At 40.0% G+C, this 17345-nt stretch overlaps 1 protein-coding gene and 1 non-coding gene across 2 annotated transcripts; both read left to right on the plus strand.

Annotated features, from left to right (window-relative positions):
- The first annotated feature begins 11982 nt into the window (after window positions 1-11982).
- RPS20 (ribosomal protein S20) lies at window positions 11983-13474 on the plus strand. The gene is made up of 4 exons (XM_037148257.2): window positions 11983-12144; window positions 12377-12476; window positions 12756-12829; window positions 13255-13474. Exons 1-4 carry the CDS (start codon window positions 12142-12144, stop codon window positions 13435-13437), a joined length of 360 nt encoding a protein of 119 aa, XP_037004152.2. The 5' UTR covers window positions 11983-12141; the 3' UTR covers window positions 13438-13474.
- On the plus strand, window positions 12622-12688 carry LOC119051519 (small nucleolar RNA U54). Its single transcript, XR_005082931.1, has one exon. It is a non-coding gene; the product is annotated as a small nucleolar RNA U54 (small nucleolar RNA).
- Window positions 13475-17345: the final 3871 nt, after the last annotated feature.

Raw genomic sequence — 17345 nt, forward strand, 5'->3', positions numbered from 1 at the left:
AGAAGGTATGGAAAACAGGAGAAAATTATCGACAAACAATTTAGGAAACAAAACTTTCAAGACTGGAAAGATATTGTGTTCACTTCCCAGAGAACAAATAAAAACACACCAAAGAAACCATATTACCAAGAATTTTTAGAGTATTAGGGGCAATGAGAGAAACCTAAAAGCTTCCAAAATTAAAAATAAATAAATAAACAAAAAAGATCACATACAAAAGATAAGGATCCTAAAAGGCAATAGAGGCTATTACTTCCAAAATTCTGAGGGAAAGTCAGTTCCAACTTAGAATTCTATACTCAGCCAAACTATCAGTTGAATGTATACACTGACTAAAGACCTCTCAAGATAGGCAAGGTCTCAAAACTTTACCCCTATGCACTCTTTCTCAGGAAACTACTTGAGCAGGTATTTCACCAAAGCAACTGTAAGAAAAGATGGTATCCAGGAAATAGACACAGCTCAGTGGAGGGTCAAAGGGAGTCAGTCTCCAAGGATGATGGTGACTGAAGATACAAGCTATCAATTATGCAGTTCTGAAGATTCAAAGAAGACAAAACTAAAGAATACTTGTGTTTCGATGGACTGAAATAATACTTCACAATTTGAGAATATGGGATTCATTTAATGATGAGTACAGAAAAACAAAGCAAATGAAATAAAAAATTTATTAACTTTAGGGGACCCAAAAAGTTGGGCAACACAAGAAAAGGGCACTGTGCAACAAATGGTTGGGTTCAGATCGCTCCAACAGGGCCTCACTGCGCGCCGATCCAACCCAAGGGACAGCAGAACAATGACGGAAAGGTGAACGAAGAGGAATTGTGACTGTAGGTGCTGAGGACAGCAAGTGTAAGTGAAAGTAAATCCTACTCTCCCAAAGGGAAAAGTTGATAGATAATGCCTTAAACTAAAAAAATCGAGAAGCGTCCACATAAGTACATTATTTAGTGGTACAGGCTTGGATACCAAAACTAACAGCACGAGGGAGTTGCGAGAGGTTGCAAGCCTTTAAGGGGTGTGGTGGTGTCCTTGAGGCTTTGGGGGGCAATAATTCCAGTGCAACTATTTGAGTCCTTGACTGCTGTTCCTATATGATTTATGAAAACTAGAACTAAATTAAAAAATAAAAAGATGAACATGAGTGTGTGGGTGGGTCTCAGGAGAAGGTGGGTGATAGGGGCACATTTTCATGCAGTTTTTCTATGAAATGAATTTTAAGAAATAACATCAAAATGATTAAACTAAATATTATTTTTATTACTTTGACACATATGAATCAAATCACTACATGAAATCCATACTCTCTTTCAAAGAGAGCGGTAAAATAGTACAGCTTCCTTCAAGAGAGAAAAAGCCTTAAAAAAGGAAACAAGCTACCCATTCAGCCAGGGAGAGCAGGGAGAACGGAGGACGACTAAACTAAAGCTAGACAGCTTCCTGAACACGGCTGAATGGGGCATCGGATTACAAAGAGGAAAAACCTAAAGGTCTGTGGAATAATAGAGTGTAGCCAGAAGGAATTTAAAGGGAAAGGAGAAAAAAAAATGACAGAATAATGGCAGCCAATGCCAGAAGCAAGTCCCCTTGCAGAGGAATCAAGTTACAAAATTTCCCTGACTTCACAACTGGAAGTAGACTTTCCCCCTTTAAGGAATGGTGAATCATATTAGAACACATTGTGCAGTTAGCCTGACCAAACATGTGTCAAACATTGAGTAATATTTAAGTCCTTAAGAAATTTAGATTCTGCCACGATCTGAAGAATACACTCTTTTTTCAAAGACAGACAAACAACCTGTTTTCTCCCTTATTCCTTAAACGAACATTGTGACGAGTGTCGCGCTGGTGTGCTATCCATAGATCACACCACTGGCTTGTCTGCTAGAGTGTGTCTTTCCACAGTTACTTCAGAATTTCCTGCTGGTGTAATTTGAGCACCAGGGAAATTCTGCTTCTGTGACTGAATCAGTTGAATTCAGGTTTGGGCATGCAATTGCTTCAGGATCTTCTCTTCTGACGTGCCTGCTGTCCATCTTTTGGCCATTCGGGTACTCATTAGAATTTCCACTAGGGTGTTAGGAGAGAAAAAGATGGAGGGATATTCAATAGTTTGTTTTTCTATTTTATAGCAGGTCCGCTATCCAGATGTGAAGACTACTTTTAGATTTAATTGATTTCTCCTCACCCTCTCCATTTTACAGATTCCTCCTTAGGCAATAAAAAAAATCAGTTTTAAAGAGTCGTGAGGTTTTTTTACTCTTTAATGAGGGTCCCAGAGTTAGACCTGTAGTGGGAACTCACAACTTCAGGCATCAGTGAAGGTATGGGGATGCCTGGTTGGGATTTTATTTAATCCAGGCCTCAAAAACTTCATCACTACAGGATCACTAACAAGTTGGGCTAATAGTTGACCCCCAGCCAGAATCCCCCCATCTTAATCAAAAAGATTTTTTGAAATCAATCAGGAAGTAATGCCTACTCCTTAACTGAGAAGGAGCTGTTTCAATGGAAAAGAAATGTATCCTGAAGAGAACGTCAGGCCAAGTAGCCTAGGCTACCTTAGCGACCGAAGGAGAAATCTCTTCAGCTGCCTTCCAGGAAAAATCACCACTGGTGTGGGTGGAGGGTTGTAGGAACAACTGAAATCAGAACAACTGAAATGAAAGAGGTGCAAGGGGGCTAACATCTTCATTAGCCTTTTCCTTGATTCTGCAAATGTGTGAAGAGGTCCCCCATGGGCAACAGGGGCAGCAGCCACTGGGGAGATGTCATGACACTAGCAAGGGGACAGGCAGTTAGCAACTCTGAGCAGGGGGAGGAGGAGAGAACCCATCTCCCCTCACTGCAGTGTGAGGTGCGTCCCCTGAAGAAAGAGAGGCTGTGTTCAGTGATTCTTCTGTCTGGGAAAGTTAAGGAAACCAAAGTGAGTATGTCATTCTTCCTGTTTTTCAAGAAACGTTTAACCTACCACCAACAGTTCTACTGAACCTATATGTTTTTTAATATAAATACCTTACATACCACATACCAAAATCATTTCCAGATGGATTAAAAAGCGCCTGTAAAACTAGAAGAAAATCGATTTGAATGGTTAATACAAATTAGGAGGAGGAAGGAATTCCTAGGCTTTTATAAAAGCAGCGAAAAAAACTATAAAGAAGACTGCCATATTTCATGATATAAAAGTATTAATTTCTGGATATTAAGATTAAATAAATAAAATACAGACAATGGGATGAGAAAATTTTGTTCAAACTGTGACCAAAAACAGGTTGATTTTTCTTCTATAAGGAGCACATACAAATAAAAATGAAAAATCATCATACTTTACTGGAGAAATGGGCAAAAATCTTGACAAGTCAATTCATGAGAAGGAAAATGCACATAGGCAACAAATTAAAAAATAAGGAAATGTCACCTCATGAGTACTTGAAGAACTACAAATTAAAAATAGGGTGTCTTAAAACTACACACATTCACAAGATTCTCAGTGCTAATGAAGCTGTGGCAAAACAGACCTTCCAGATATTGGCGGTGACAGTACAGATTACTACAACCTTTTGGAAAGCAATTGCAGTTTGGCAATGTATATTAAAGAACCTCAAAATAATTATATTCATTGACTTGGTATTTATGTTTCTGGAAATCCATCCTAGGAAATACTACTAAAGCAGCATTTTAATTAACAGAAAGTTCACTAAGAGCCATTTATTCTGGAGAAAAATTTGAAACACTTCAAAAATTGGAAATGTTCAAAAGGTTGTCTTTTGGCCAGACTGAAAATTTTATAAATTTTTATTCAACAGACATCCTAGGTTAAAAAAAAAAAAACCCACAAAAAAAACGGGAGAGGGTGGGGTTCAACATTGCATCACACACAACAGGGGGCAAACTCTCATCCACGGACCCAGAGCCCTTCTGAGGCATCACTGCTGGCTCTAAAGACAGAAAGGGGCTGAGGTTTATAACTTTTTAGGTCAACAATTTGTTCTTAAAACGCACAGAGAAAAACACTGAAAACAAAGTTTTGTTTGTCTGGAACTGGTTTTCTGGGGGAGGGAGGGGCAGAGACCGTGGATGTCTCTTTTCTTTATTTTTTAAAAAGTCTTAGTTTCTAATTTCTAAAAATTCTTTATAATACAAATCACTTCCATTTCTGTACATTAACAATGAACAATTTGAAAAGGAAATTAAAAAAAACAATTCCATTTACAGTACCATCAAAAAGAATAAAATACTGCCCTGACTGGTGTGGCTCAGTGGGTTGGGCATCATTCTACAAACCAAAAGGTCACCAGTTCAATTTCCAGTCAGGGCACATCCAGTCCCGCCTCGGTTACAGGCCAGGTCCCCAGTTGGGGACGTGTGCAAGAGGCAGCCAACAGGTGTTTTTCTTCCTTTCTTTCTCCCTCCTTCCCCCTTTTTCTAGAAAAATAAATAAATAAACAAACTCTTTTTTATAAAAAAAAAAAGAATATAATACTTAGGAATACATCTAATCAAGGAGGTGAGAAACTTGTACTGAAAACTACCAAAAATGCTAAAAGAAATTGAAGATGGCACAAATAAATGGAAAGCCATCTCATGGTCATGAATTGGAAAACTTTAATATTGTTACAAATATTCAAACTACCCAAAGCGATCTAAAACTCAACAAAATTCCCATGGCAATTTTTCCAAAATAGAAAAATTCATCCAAAAATTCATATACAATTTCAAGGGACCCTGGATAGCCAAAACAATTTTGAAAAAGAAAAATAATGTTGAAGGCCTCATACTTTCTGATTCGAAATCTATTACAAAGCCGCTGTAATCAAACAATGTGATACTGGTATAAAGACAGACAAATAGACCAATGGAACAGAATAGAGATCCCAGAAATAAACACTCACATGTATGGTCAAGCGACTTTGGACAAGAGTGCCAAAACCACTCCATGGGGAAAGGACAATCTCTTCAACAAATAGTTCTGGGAAAACTAAATAACCACATGCAAGAAAATAAAGTTAGACCCTTATCTCATATAGTATGAAAAAATGAACTCAAAATGGACTAAAGACCTACACATAAGATCTGAAACTATAAAAACCTTAGAAGAAAATATAAGAGAAATTTTAATGATACTGGACTTGGCAATAACTTCTTGGATATGAAACCAAAGGCACAACTAACAGAGGCAAAAATGGACAATGGCACTCAGACTTAAAAATACGTGCCCATCAAAAGAAGCAAAGGAAGCAAGGCAATTGCGGGTGGGTAGGAAGGCAACCCTAGGGAATAGAAGAAAATATTTGCAAATCATACATCTGATAATGGGTTAATATCCAGAATATATAAAAACTCCTGCACCTCAATGACTAAACACAAATAATCTGATTAGAAAATGAGCAAAGGACTTTAACATACATTTCCCACAAAGGAGATATATTAATGGCCAATGAGCATATAAAAAAGATGCTTGATATCATTGATTATTAGAGAAATACAAATTAAATCCAAAACAAGGCATCATCTAACATCCCCATTAGGATGAATACCATAAAAAATAAGTGTTGATGAGAATGTGGAGAAATTGGAACATTTTTACGCTGTAGATGAGATTGTAAAATGGTGTAGCCTTTATGGAAAATAGTATAGAGGGTCCTTAAAATTGTTTCAATGGAACTATCATATCATATCATATCATATCCCAGATCTTACTGTGTCCCTAATTCCATTCCATCACTCACTTTAGTGAAACAATTTTATAAGCAAATAGAGTTAACTGGCCTTGGATAGCTATGAAATGTCAAACTAAAAAAATGGTCTTTGACCTTGTAACACATATTAAAAGCTCAATAAAATGTCTGACCTCAACTGAAGTGCAGTATATAAAGCCCTTCTATGTCATGCTGTTTAACATAACAACCCTTGATACCTCTCAGATATAGTCCTGCTACTAATGATCAAGACAAAAGTGAACCTATGTGTATGACATTTATAATAAAGATAAATAGCATAGTGGCTAAGAGTACAGAGTCTAGAGTTAGACCCCCTGGGTTCAAACACTGACTTTTCTTATGACCTTGAGCTGTTTATCTAACCTCAGCTTCCTTATATATAAAGCGTGAATGACAGTACTTATCTCCCAGAGTTGATGTTCAAATAAAACAAATCGATATTAGGGGAAACCACGCAGCTTTGGGTGCTCCCTTTGCCACACAGCTTAGGAAGTTGGAAAGCAAGATGTAGAAGCAACACAGAGCTCTCCCTTAGCAGTTTGGAAGAATGCAGGGGAGACACTGAGGGAAGGAAAGGGCCAGGAGAAGATGCCACGCAGGTTTTGGATTAAGAACTGAAGATCGCCGTGGTGACGCAGCTAATGGTGCTGGGAACCGCATGAGGCCTACAAGCAGAGCACAGATTCCTGGGAAGAGCCCGGGGCTACCTGAGCCTCGGACTTCTATTTCTTCTCCTGAAATACAGGCATATACCTATGACCTCATTACCTGAGTGATTGGTTGCCATATAGACCTCACTTAAGGAGCCCTTTTTGATCATTGCCCCCTGAGACTCAATGGTTTGGCTGAACTAAGTGGTAAGGTTAGTGAAGGGTTGGGGCGGTCTGTGGGCTTCACTTTAAAACTGATCTTCCCTTTTCTGTCCTAATGGATTGGACAGAAAAAGGGCCCAAAAATCTGAAAGGGAGGAAATCCTAAAATATTCCTCTCAGCCCAAGCTAAGTAGAGTGGGCCAAAAGGGTTTGGGGCAGGTGTAGCATGCCTTGTACACCTTCTTCCAGACAAGCCATTCTTTACCTAAATCCCTGCCCTCATTATTTAGTAGTTATAATTTAATTGTGTCTTCCAACTTTGTTGCCAAATCTGTTACCTCCAGGATATGACAAGGATGCCAACTGTCCAGTAATGCTAGCCTTCGGACATCAAGCCTGCAACTTCCCAGCAACAGCCAACTGACCTGGATTCTGTAAGGTCCTTCCCCTTACAAGGAGGATGCCCTCTTTGCTATCCCTCATTCTTTCAGGGAATCCCTGACCCCAGGGTAGGTGGGATGACATCCATGTCCAGTCGGAAGTAGCTACAAAAAGATGTGACCTTTCGCCCATTGTCCTTCATATGATTATAAAGCTGTTGTATATCTGAAAAAGGAGATTTGTAACAGGGTGCGGCCAGGGGGTCCTCCAAAGAGGGATTTATAATGGGGTACAGAATTCAGGGTGTCCAGGAAGTATAGGACATCCTCACCCCCACAAGTCTGAACTCGGGGATGGGACACCTGGAGCACGGCCATTGAGTTATTTTGCATATCGACAGTTTTGCAAATAACCTATAGAACAGTCATTTAACATATCTATAACTTTTGACTGGTTTCATATATATGTTAAGTGGCTGTGGCTCTGCTTTTTAACTCCTTGATTGTCAGACTGCCACACTATTCAATTTTCTGTCAGCTCTGGTTGTTATTTTGTTTCTAAATTGTTGTTGTCCTTATTTTGGGTGTGCAAGGAGGCACAGTGTGTCTACCTACACCTCCATCTTGGCTGGAAGTCTCTGTGGCTGTGCTTTGAGCCAGGGAGATGGGAGTGACTTCCACCCAGGATATAACTGGGAGGCAACTCCCCCTGGTTGTATCGCTTGCTTGAGAGCTTGCCAATGACTAGCTTCACGCCACGGGCCATACCTGCCTGGACTTACTATGGCAGCCCAGAAAAGTTGGAAAAGATGTAGGAATGCTGGCAGGTGCAGCCAATTGTGGGAGGAGTCAGAAATGGGAATGCAGAAGAAGATTGGCACTGGGACTTAAACCCAGGCATGGCAGCCATGCAAAGGGGGGACCATGCAGCTTTGGGTGCTCTTTTTGGGAGCTGGAAGTTCGAAAAGCTTAGGAAGTTGGAAAGCAAGATGTAGCAGTGATGCAGAGCTCTCTATTAGCTGTTTGGGAGAATGCAAAAAAGACGCTGTAGGAAGGAAAGGGGTGAAAGAACTCTTGCTGGTGGGCCATGAGAAGATGCCATGTGGGTTTGGATTAAGACTTAGAGCTCACAGTGGCGACACAGCTGATGGTGCTGGAAACCTCAGGAGGCCTGCCAGCCAAGCATGGATTACTGGGAGGAAACAGGGGCTACCTGAGCCACGGACTTCTATTTCTTTTCCCGAGATATGGTACCCCGAAATGGGCAAAGTGGGGAGGAAGGACTGTGTGTGTTTGTGGGTGTTTTAAGGGACTTTGGGATTTTAATGAAGACATTAAGTCATAACTCTAAGCCTGTATAACTTTTGAATAAATAGTTCCCTTCCTTTTCACCAACAAACAAATAAACAAAAAACCAAATCAACACTATACAGATAATGTACTTCCAATAATGCTGGCTACTGTCGCATGCCCAGTATTGTTCTGAGTCTTCACATGTAGCCCTAGTAAACCACAAGGAATTGCCTTCACATCTCACTCTTTTACCAATGTTACATGGGTAACCACAAGAAAAAGTTTTAAACTGTCTGGTTTTTCTTAATTTCAGACTTCAACATTTTAACATTAACTTATCCAGATAAAAAATTCAGCAAATAAAAGTGTCTATACACACAAAAAAGTGTCTGCACAGACTTATCCACATTCATTTGACATTTTTCCTTTATCATTTTATTCATAAATATACACATTTTTTCACTGCTGTTCATTTCCTTTTGTAAGACACTGTCATTGCGGCAAAAGACCAGTAGGTGGCTGTCCACAGAAAGACACAAAGAACTGCAGTAAAAGTCTTTACAAGACAATTTTAAAAGAACTACAAAGACGAATAAAGGAAGCTTATATTGGCTAGAGATATTTAAAACATAAAGTTTATAATGGTCTTGAGAATATTTTAAATTTTAAAAGGAGACAAATGTTTAATTCTATTTTTTGCACTACAATTTTCATTATACTGCTAGAAGAAGTATCTATTTGCGTATAATGTTCCCACAGGGCAATGTACCTGATGCCAAAGTATTTAAAATATGACTCTTCTTTGATTAAGCTACCAGAGAGTAGTACATATCTAGCACATGATCTAAGGCATTAAAAATGAGCTAAAAGATTCAGCGACAGCAGTGGTTCACATGGTCGGGGCTGCTGAGGGCGGATGGTGGTGGTGAATTTTGGAGATCTGTTTGATCGTCACAGCTGGAGGGGAAAGGTTGCTCCAGGCATCTAGTGGGTGCCTGAAATGCCATTCACATGCTACGATGCAGAGGACAGTCCCTTGCAAAACAGGAATCAGCTCGCCCGAAACTGAGAAGCCCTGGTCTAGAAGCATGTACTTCATGGTACTGTTTGCAAGAGTGAAAAACGGAAAAACCCCTTAAATGTCTAAAAATAGAGAACTAACTATATAAATATGAAAGAACCATTCACACAATGCAATCATTACAGGGGATGTTGCAGAAGTATATTTATTGTAACAAAATATTTTGTGAATGAAGCAGTTTACCAAACTGTGTACAGAATAAGAGTTTTGTATGCATGTATGTAAGTACTTACAAACCTTGCCTGAAGATATGTTTATTGATCTTGAGAAAGAGTGGAAGAATGAGATCGAGAGAGAAACATCAGTTTGTTGCTTCTCATAAACAACCCCACCAGAGACCAAACCCACAAGCCAGGTACATGCCCTGACCTGACCAGGAATAAAACCCGCAACCCTGTGGTGCACAGGATGAAGCTCCAACCAACTGAACCATCTAGCCAGGGCTGTAATCCCACTTTTTAGAGAGATATACACACATCTGAAGGTGTAATCAGTGGCTTTTCTCTGAATGGTGGCATTGTATTTTCTTCTTTTGTCCTTACTGTTAAATTCTACATTTTCTTCAATGAATATCATCTAACATTAAAACATTACATAGTAAATTAAAATTTGGGGACTGTGACAATATTTAACTTGCAAGAGATAGATACGACAAAATGTTTCAAACTGAACTGTAGCAACTTAAAAATAGTGAAGTTTTTCACTACATTTGTCTCATATTATCTTAACCAGCTATTTCCTTAGTTCCAGTCACATCAACGATTTTTCCCATGCATGCCTGACCACATTATGCCTTTTGTCTATACTGAAATTCTTTTTCTATGGTTAAGGAAGTTAATTTGTTCACCATCTCCTCAAGTACGACAAGAGGAATGCAAGCCTAAAAATAGATGTAACAGATCTGTTACTGAAACAAATTGCCGATGTACTTCTCAAGCACCCCACCATGGAATTTCTGGTTGTCCTTTGAGTATTAGTAAAACGTGGATGCTTCTGTAAGCTGTCTGAAAATGCACAGCCCTTTTTGGTACTAATGCAACGGTGATCAGTCACATCTCAGGGAGATTAGGAAATTGCACTTTTGTTTGCTGATAACAACACTGCTAAGTTAAAACCCTAAATTATGAAGCCTCATTTTGGTTACTGATAGTAAAGCAAGAATGCAGGTTTTTAGATTTTCTCTTGTAAATTTTACTAATATAGCATTTATAGCCAATGGATGACATTGTTTTCATAATTTTTAAAATCCTCATCCAAGGATATATGTATTGATTTTTAGAGAAAGGAAAGGAGAGGGAGGAAGGGAGAGAGAGGGAGAGAAACATTGATTAGTTGCCTCCTGTATGCAAGGGATAGAATCTGAAACCCAGGTATGTGCCCTGACAAGGGATCAAACCTGCAACTTTTTGGTGTACAGTAGTACGATGCTCCAACCAACTGAGCTACCCAGCCAGGGAAATTAACGATGTTTTAAAATAACTCAACTGGACAATACCCAAATCTTCACACACAAATGAATGGTTAAAAGGCAGCAAGATCAGTATATATTCTTTGCAAGGCACAGAAAGCCAGTTGCCACCAAGTAAGCCAATACTATTATTTGATAAGAGTTTCAAATATAATATTCTTCCAAGGAACAGAAAAGAAAGGTTCAAGAAAGAGTCTTATTTAGAGGGGTCTGAGCTCTGTCATTCACTAATTCCTTGTGTCTGAGCAATAACTTTTCTACACTCAGAGGTTCATATGTAATATAAAGAGGTTATTTACTCTTCCTTCCGCCCTGTATTTTGTTCTATTTAACCAGCCCTCTGTTTTTAGGTAAGGTATATGTGTTGCCAACTACACTCTCTCTCTTGGCTACCTAGGTCAGTTGACTACTTTTGGTTTTTCCACTGTTGTCCCATAGTTGGTTATGCATAGATGCTCAGTATTAGGAAAATCTTGAAGGGTCCTATTCGACATTACTTCACTGGAAGAGAGAAGAGATAATATGTTTTAGAATTATGTAGATAGTCTGGGTGTCCATGCTGGGCCTCGAGATGTGCAACATGCTCCAAGATAATCCCCGAAGCCTGACATTTTTGCCCTAATTTTCCTGGGAGAGGAGAATCCAGTATCAAGTGCTTTCTAGAAACAGATGCCAAGTTTTCTAAAAGTCTGGGAAGCCACAGCTGAATATCACGAAAGGATATTTTAGACTGTGAAAAATAACTATTTATTAATTTTTTAAAAAAGCATGCCCAGGTTATCAGAATCATTTTTCCTAATACCAATGTGATTTAAAGTCAGAAAAGTGACCCACTTGCTCAAAGAACCAGTGACTCGGTTTGCATAAGAAGTAAATTTTGCATAGGGAGTAAACGACCACAGGAGTCGTTTTGATTCTGAAGAAGCCGGAGGCAAGCTCACTAGACAGAAGAGTTTCTCAGATTTTAGGCCAGGTCGCATTCTCCTTGTCTTCTTTGCTTGACGGCCAGCCAGAGGATCCTGGAGACTGCGCGTGCAGGGCACCTACTTAAGGTGCTCTGACTCCTCCCGGCCGACAGGAGGCGCTGGAGTCCGCGCCTTTTCCTCCAACTCCGGGGACCGCCGGCCTCTGCCAGCGCAGCCTCATCTAGAGCCCCCAGAGCCAATACTGCACTTCCTCTTCCGGGGCATCGGGGAGAGACGCGGGGGACCCGGATGCAGATGCGAACGCAGCTATATAAGAGCGAGGCAGGCCACGCGCCTTTCTCTTTGGGGAAGTCGCAGCTGCGTTTGCTGCTTATCCGTCTTTATCCCGCTCTTGCTCCTGGCTCACCGCTGTTCGCTCTCGCCGAGGAACAAGTCGGTCAGGAAGCCGCGTCGCAGCAATGGTGAGGCGGAGCCCGGCGCCGCGTTGTTGTGGCAGTGGCGGGACTTGGTCCGGTGTCTCGCTCTCTTCTAGGGATGGATGCTGGGTTGGGGGAGGCGGTGAGTAAGAGAGACTACTCACTAGTCTGGGAGCTCCTGAAATGGCGGAGGAACCCGGGAACGTTTGGGAAATGCATGTATCCAGAATAGAATGACATTTCTAAAATGTAGGTGTTTTTCTCCCTTGTGCAATAGGCTTTTAAAGATACTGGAAAGACACCCGTGGAACCAGAGGTGGCGATTCACCGAATTAGAATTACTCTAACCAGCCGGAACGTAAAGTCTTTGGAGAAGGGTCAGTACAGTATTTTCAGGGGTGAGACTGTTGGGCCGAAAGAGCGACCAGTCTGTACAAGACTGACGCACAGAGAAGTGACAACTTGCTTACCCTGAAAAGAACGACCCACGTTAGATTTTTTTTTTGCTATATCTATTGTAGTTGGCGATGAGGAGATTACTACTTGTTGAATTACTGTGATAGTTTTTATACGCTATTCTGAGCCAGCAGTTAAAATTTCTTAAGCTGACTTTGGTTGTTTTGAATGAACTGAAAGATATTTTTGTTTCTCTGTAGTGTGTGCTGATTTGATCAGAGGCGCCAAGGAAAAGAATCTCAAAGTGAAAGGACCAGTTCGGATGCCTACCAAGGTAAAGGAAATCAGCGCGGCAGGAAGTAGGAGCTGCATAGGGTTGTTACATAAGTCTGAACGTTCACTGTTTATAAGAGGCTTGGCCGCCATAAGTTTTATATGCTGGTGCTAACAATACAAACCCAAATAAATATAGTTGGTAGACATTGGTCCATATTAAGCAAGTTTTAAGACTCAAAGGTTGAAACCTTTTTGCTGCTGTTAGTTTGGTGTGGTGTGTTCTACAGCCACGAGCTGCAAGGGTGGCTGAGTGAAAATAGACTTACTGTTACAAATTGTTAGTGTCTGCAGATTTATTTATGAGAGGCAGAATGATGCCCTGGGAAATTTTCAGATGAGGTGGTTAAGAATAATAGTTTTTCAGAAGGCCTATAGATGAGCATAAAACCATAAATGCTTGGTTTCCTTTGTCTTTTGTTGCAGACTCTGAGAATCACTACAAGAAAAACTCCCTGTGGGGAGGGTTCTAAGACTTGGGATCGATTTCAGATGAGGATCCACAAGCGACTCATTGACTTGCACAGCCCTTCTGAGATTGTTAAGCAGATTACATCCATCAGTATTGAGCCAGGAGTTGAGGTTGAAGTCACCATTGCAGATGCCTAAATCATTCTTTTTAATAAATTGACTATCAGTTGTTAAATTCTGTTGACTTTTTATTTGTGGTGCTGGCAGATTTTAGAACTACAGAGTTGTACTACGGATTTATTCTACTTTCCAAGTAGAATATCAGAATTAGATGGGTGACCTATAGTGGTCTACTCTGTTTTCATTTTTCCTAGAGTCAGCTAAACCAATTTACACTTGGAATCATGGACAATTAAATTTTGTTTATGTTAACTTTGGGACTGAAAAGGATATAATAAAAGTCAAACCCCTATTGGCATAATAGTAGGTATCATTGTCTAACTATTAGACTCTGTACTTACATGCTTTATTTTCCTGAATTCTGTTCTCATTGTGTAGATCCAGAAACTGGCTTTGATACTTAACTTGGCCAGTGTCCTAGAGCTTGATAGTTAGCGTAGCAGAGATTTAAATGGGTTTGTAGGATGAGAATCAATCTCTTGGTGTTCTGTTAAAGTATTTTGAAATTTTGTATTTAGAATTTATAATAGCATATCTTTCTAAATATATTTTCTATATTTCCTATTGGGAAATTTCCAGAAATATTTCTGACAACGTATATAAACATTTTTACAAATACTCCCTTGAGAAAAGGCTCTCGTAGTTGCTACTCTGAATTAGTTTTGAAATTGGTTCCTTTTCTAGAGAGGAAGGGAGAAAGAAACAGCGGTTACACCCGTACACATAGTGGCTGGAGATGGAACCCCCAACCTCAGTATGTGCCCGGCCCTGGGATCAAACGTGCAGCCTGTGGGTGTACGAGAGGATGCTCCATCCAACGAAGCCACCTGGCCAGGGCCTAAAGGTTTTTTTTAATGCAAATTTGAATAATATAATAAAATTCTTTAGGGTGGGCAATTATAGTGTTATAACAAATACTTTAGTTAGCTTGGGAAATAGTAATAACTAAAGATTGCAGTGGTATGGTTCAGTAAAATGGCTGTAAACATAACAGTTTGAGGATTACACAATATTAGATACCTGAGGCCAGCAGTGATCATTATTTCCTAAGGAAGTTGGGGGTTTGGGGTATAATTCCAGAAGAGGTGAAGGAGTTACTAATCGGAAGGTAGTTGGACTACTAATGTGTCTAGCCCAATTCTGAGCACAAAGATTTCAAAGCAAGCACCTGGTGAAGTGTGGCCCCAAGACGAGCACCTACAGACTTGTTTTAATGAGCAAAGTTAATGGCAACATTAGAAGTCTTGGGAATTCAGTCAATTTTCCTGAAAATCTAGAAAAACCACATAAATTATGTGAAAACATTAAAGCCAGTTATCACTAAAGAATAGGTTATTGTGAAAATGCTTCAGTAAATCAAGATACGGAAAACAATTTTATGGCTTTCATACAGTTCTGAATTTTAACTGATAATTGCTGAAGTGATTGCAAACTTCCACTCGTAGTTGGGGGTTGTAGTTCAAGGCAATGCTTACCTTCTAATACAGCACTTTAAAATTTGGGAGCAGCTATTTTCAGTTTTGTAAACATAAGAAATACATACTTGGAAATAAAAGCCCTGCAGGACCTTCGAAGATTGTTAGCAATGAACTAAAGATAGGTTTGACAGAGTTGTAATGGCAGCAGTGATTCTGAGTGTTGGGCCGGCTTGTCTGCGTTAGGAGGTAAAGGAAGGTTGAAACGGGGGTCCTCTATCCTTAACCTTACTCCTTTTGGACTCAGTACTGCTGCTTTAGAAATGAGCTAAGCATAAGGAAACAAACTAGCATGGCTGTGCATTGCTGGGTCAGATTTCTTCACTTGACATCCGTAAGTGTGAATGTGCAGGCTGTGCAGGTGTGAACAGGCAAGAGCTTGTAGAAGTTCCTGGCCATGCAGTCAGATCTGCACCAAACTTAAGTTCCTTGCATATGTGGGCTTGATAAGATATTTAACTTCCCTGAGCCTCAGTTCTCATGCAAGATGATACTTAAGTATCTCAAGGGCATATAAAACTTCATTTGTGTCTGGGACTCCAGGTGTACAGTGTTTATAAAGAGTATGAGTAGTGTAAAGTAACCCTAGGCCTTCACATCTGCTCACCACTCACTGACTCAACCCAGAACAACTTGGATTCCTGTAAACTCTATGGATGTACCATTTGTATATCTTACCCTGTATTTTTACTGTTTTTCTCTATGTTTTGATACAAATAGCTAACCGTTGTATTACAATTGCCTACAATATACAGTGCAGTAACATGCTGTACAGGCTTGTGGCCTTGGAGCAATAGGCTATATTATATAGGTTATGTGTATAGTAGGTACACTGTGTAAGTGCACTGTGATGTTTGTACTAAGACAAAAATAATAATGACCCATTTCTCAAGGCATCCTCATCAAGTGTAGCATGACTTACCTTTTTCAGACTTTGTGTCCTTAGATCCAAGTGTATGTCTTGTAAGCATCATATAATTGAATCTTGTTTTTTTTTTTTATCAGTTCAATCTGTGTCTTGATTGGGGAGTTTAATTTATTTACAGCCACCACTACAGTGAACAATAACTACAAATCCATGCCACCATCACATTTAAAAATAATTCTTAACATGCAATTTAACATCTCTTCACGTGTGTAGTTCAGTACTACGAACTGAACGTAGGTCAGTGCACATTGCTGTGAAGCAGATCTCCAGAAACTTCATCATGCAAAACAAACTCTCATCTATTGGGCCTTGACTGGTGTGGTTCAGTGGGTTGAGTGGTGGTCTGTAAACCAAAGGGTCACTGGTTTGATTCCCAGTCAGGGCACAGGCCTGGGTTGCAGGCCTGGTCCCCAATAGCGGGGGGCACAAGAGGCAACCACACATTAGTGTTTCTCTCCTTCTCCCCCTCTAAAAATAAACACAATTAAAAAAAATAAAATGTATCAATAAACATAGGTTCTGTCTTGACAATTGTGAATAGTGCAACTATGAACATAAGTCTGCAAATCTCTCTTCAAGAGCCAAAAACCTATTTTCTGTTCTTTGGGGTATGTTTCTAGAAGTGGGATTGCTAGATCGTATTGTCCACCTTTACTTCCTACTTAGGCTGGTCTCCCTGCTCTCACTTGCACCTCCATGCTGGGCTCATTATCTCTCTTCATGGGTGCTAAAATAATCTTAAATATTTGAATCAGATCATGCCATTTTTTCCATTTACACTTATTTAATAAAGACTTTGTAGTTTCTGCTTACAGTGTATAGAACAAGAAAGTCATTCCCTATGTTGTGGGCAGAACTGCTGTTCTTGCTATTTCATCACTCGACTCCCATCCCGGGCACCCAGGGGCCTGGATATGAATCCCAGCAGGGATGGCCTGCCATAACTCTTCATTTGTCCCTTTCCCACTCAGCAGTCAGCCAGGATAAGGGGTTTTGATCCCTAGTGATTACAGCCCTCAAGACAATTAAATCTGAATTGGCCCTGATACACTCTTGCTGTTCTCACCTTTTCGAATGTCATAGGGGAGACAGGTTATGGTGTTGAAAGAGAATACATGTTTTGCACATACAGGTATCGTACAACAGTAAAAGCCTCCGTTACACCAGCCGTCCTTGTGTCCATCTCCATTTCTTCCCATCTGTAGCCCTGGGCTCCACCAGCTGTCCCACAGTGACATCACCTACGTTCCCTGGGACACTGTTGACTGTTTTCACTAGGTGCCTTTCCTGCCTTTCCACTTCACAGCCGATCAAGTTAGCACTTGATTATTATTTTTTCCTCTCTGTGCTTTATCTTTTTTGTTTGGTTCTAATTAATGAAGATTAAAGTTTCTAAGTTTACATTTTTATAGGGTATTGTAAATAAAAACAAATTGTATACTTGAAAAAAAGAGTCCCTTACGACAGTAACAAAAACTGAGCAAACCTCACGTTTATGATTTTTCTTGAGCTCCTCAGGGAGC

The sequence above is a fragment of the Artibeus jamaicensis genome, unplaced genomic scaffold (genome assembly GCF_021234435.1).
Source record: "Artibeus jamaicensis isolate MK-2021 breed Jamaican fruit bat unplaced genomic scaffold, CSHL_Jam_final scaffold_916, whole genome shotgun sequence".
In the NCBI taxonomy this organism is placed as follows: domain Eukaryota; kingdom Metazoa; phylum Chordata; class Mammalia; order Chiroptera; family Phyllostomidae; genus Artibeus; species Artibeus jamaicensis.

What these genes read in the sequence shown, in the direction of transcription:
- RPS20 (XM_037148257.2), top strand. An exon ending in CGTAAAGTCTTTGGAGAAGG is followed by an intron (nt 12,477 to 12,755) that starts GTCAGTACAGTA and finishes GTTTCTCTGTAG; the next exon opens with TGTGTGCTGATTTGATCAGA. An exon ending in CAGTTCGGATGCCTACCAAG is followed by an intron (nt 12,830 to 13,254) that starts GTAAAGGAAATC and finishes CTTTTGTTGCAG; the next exon opens with ACTCTGAGAATCACTACAAG.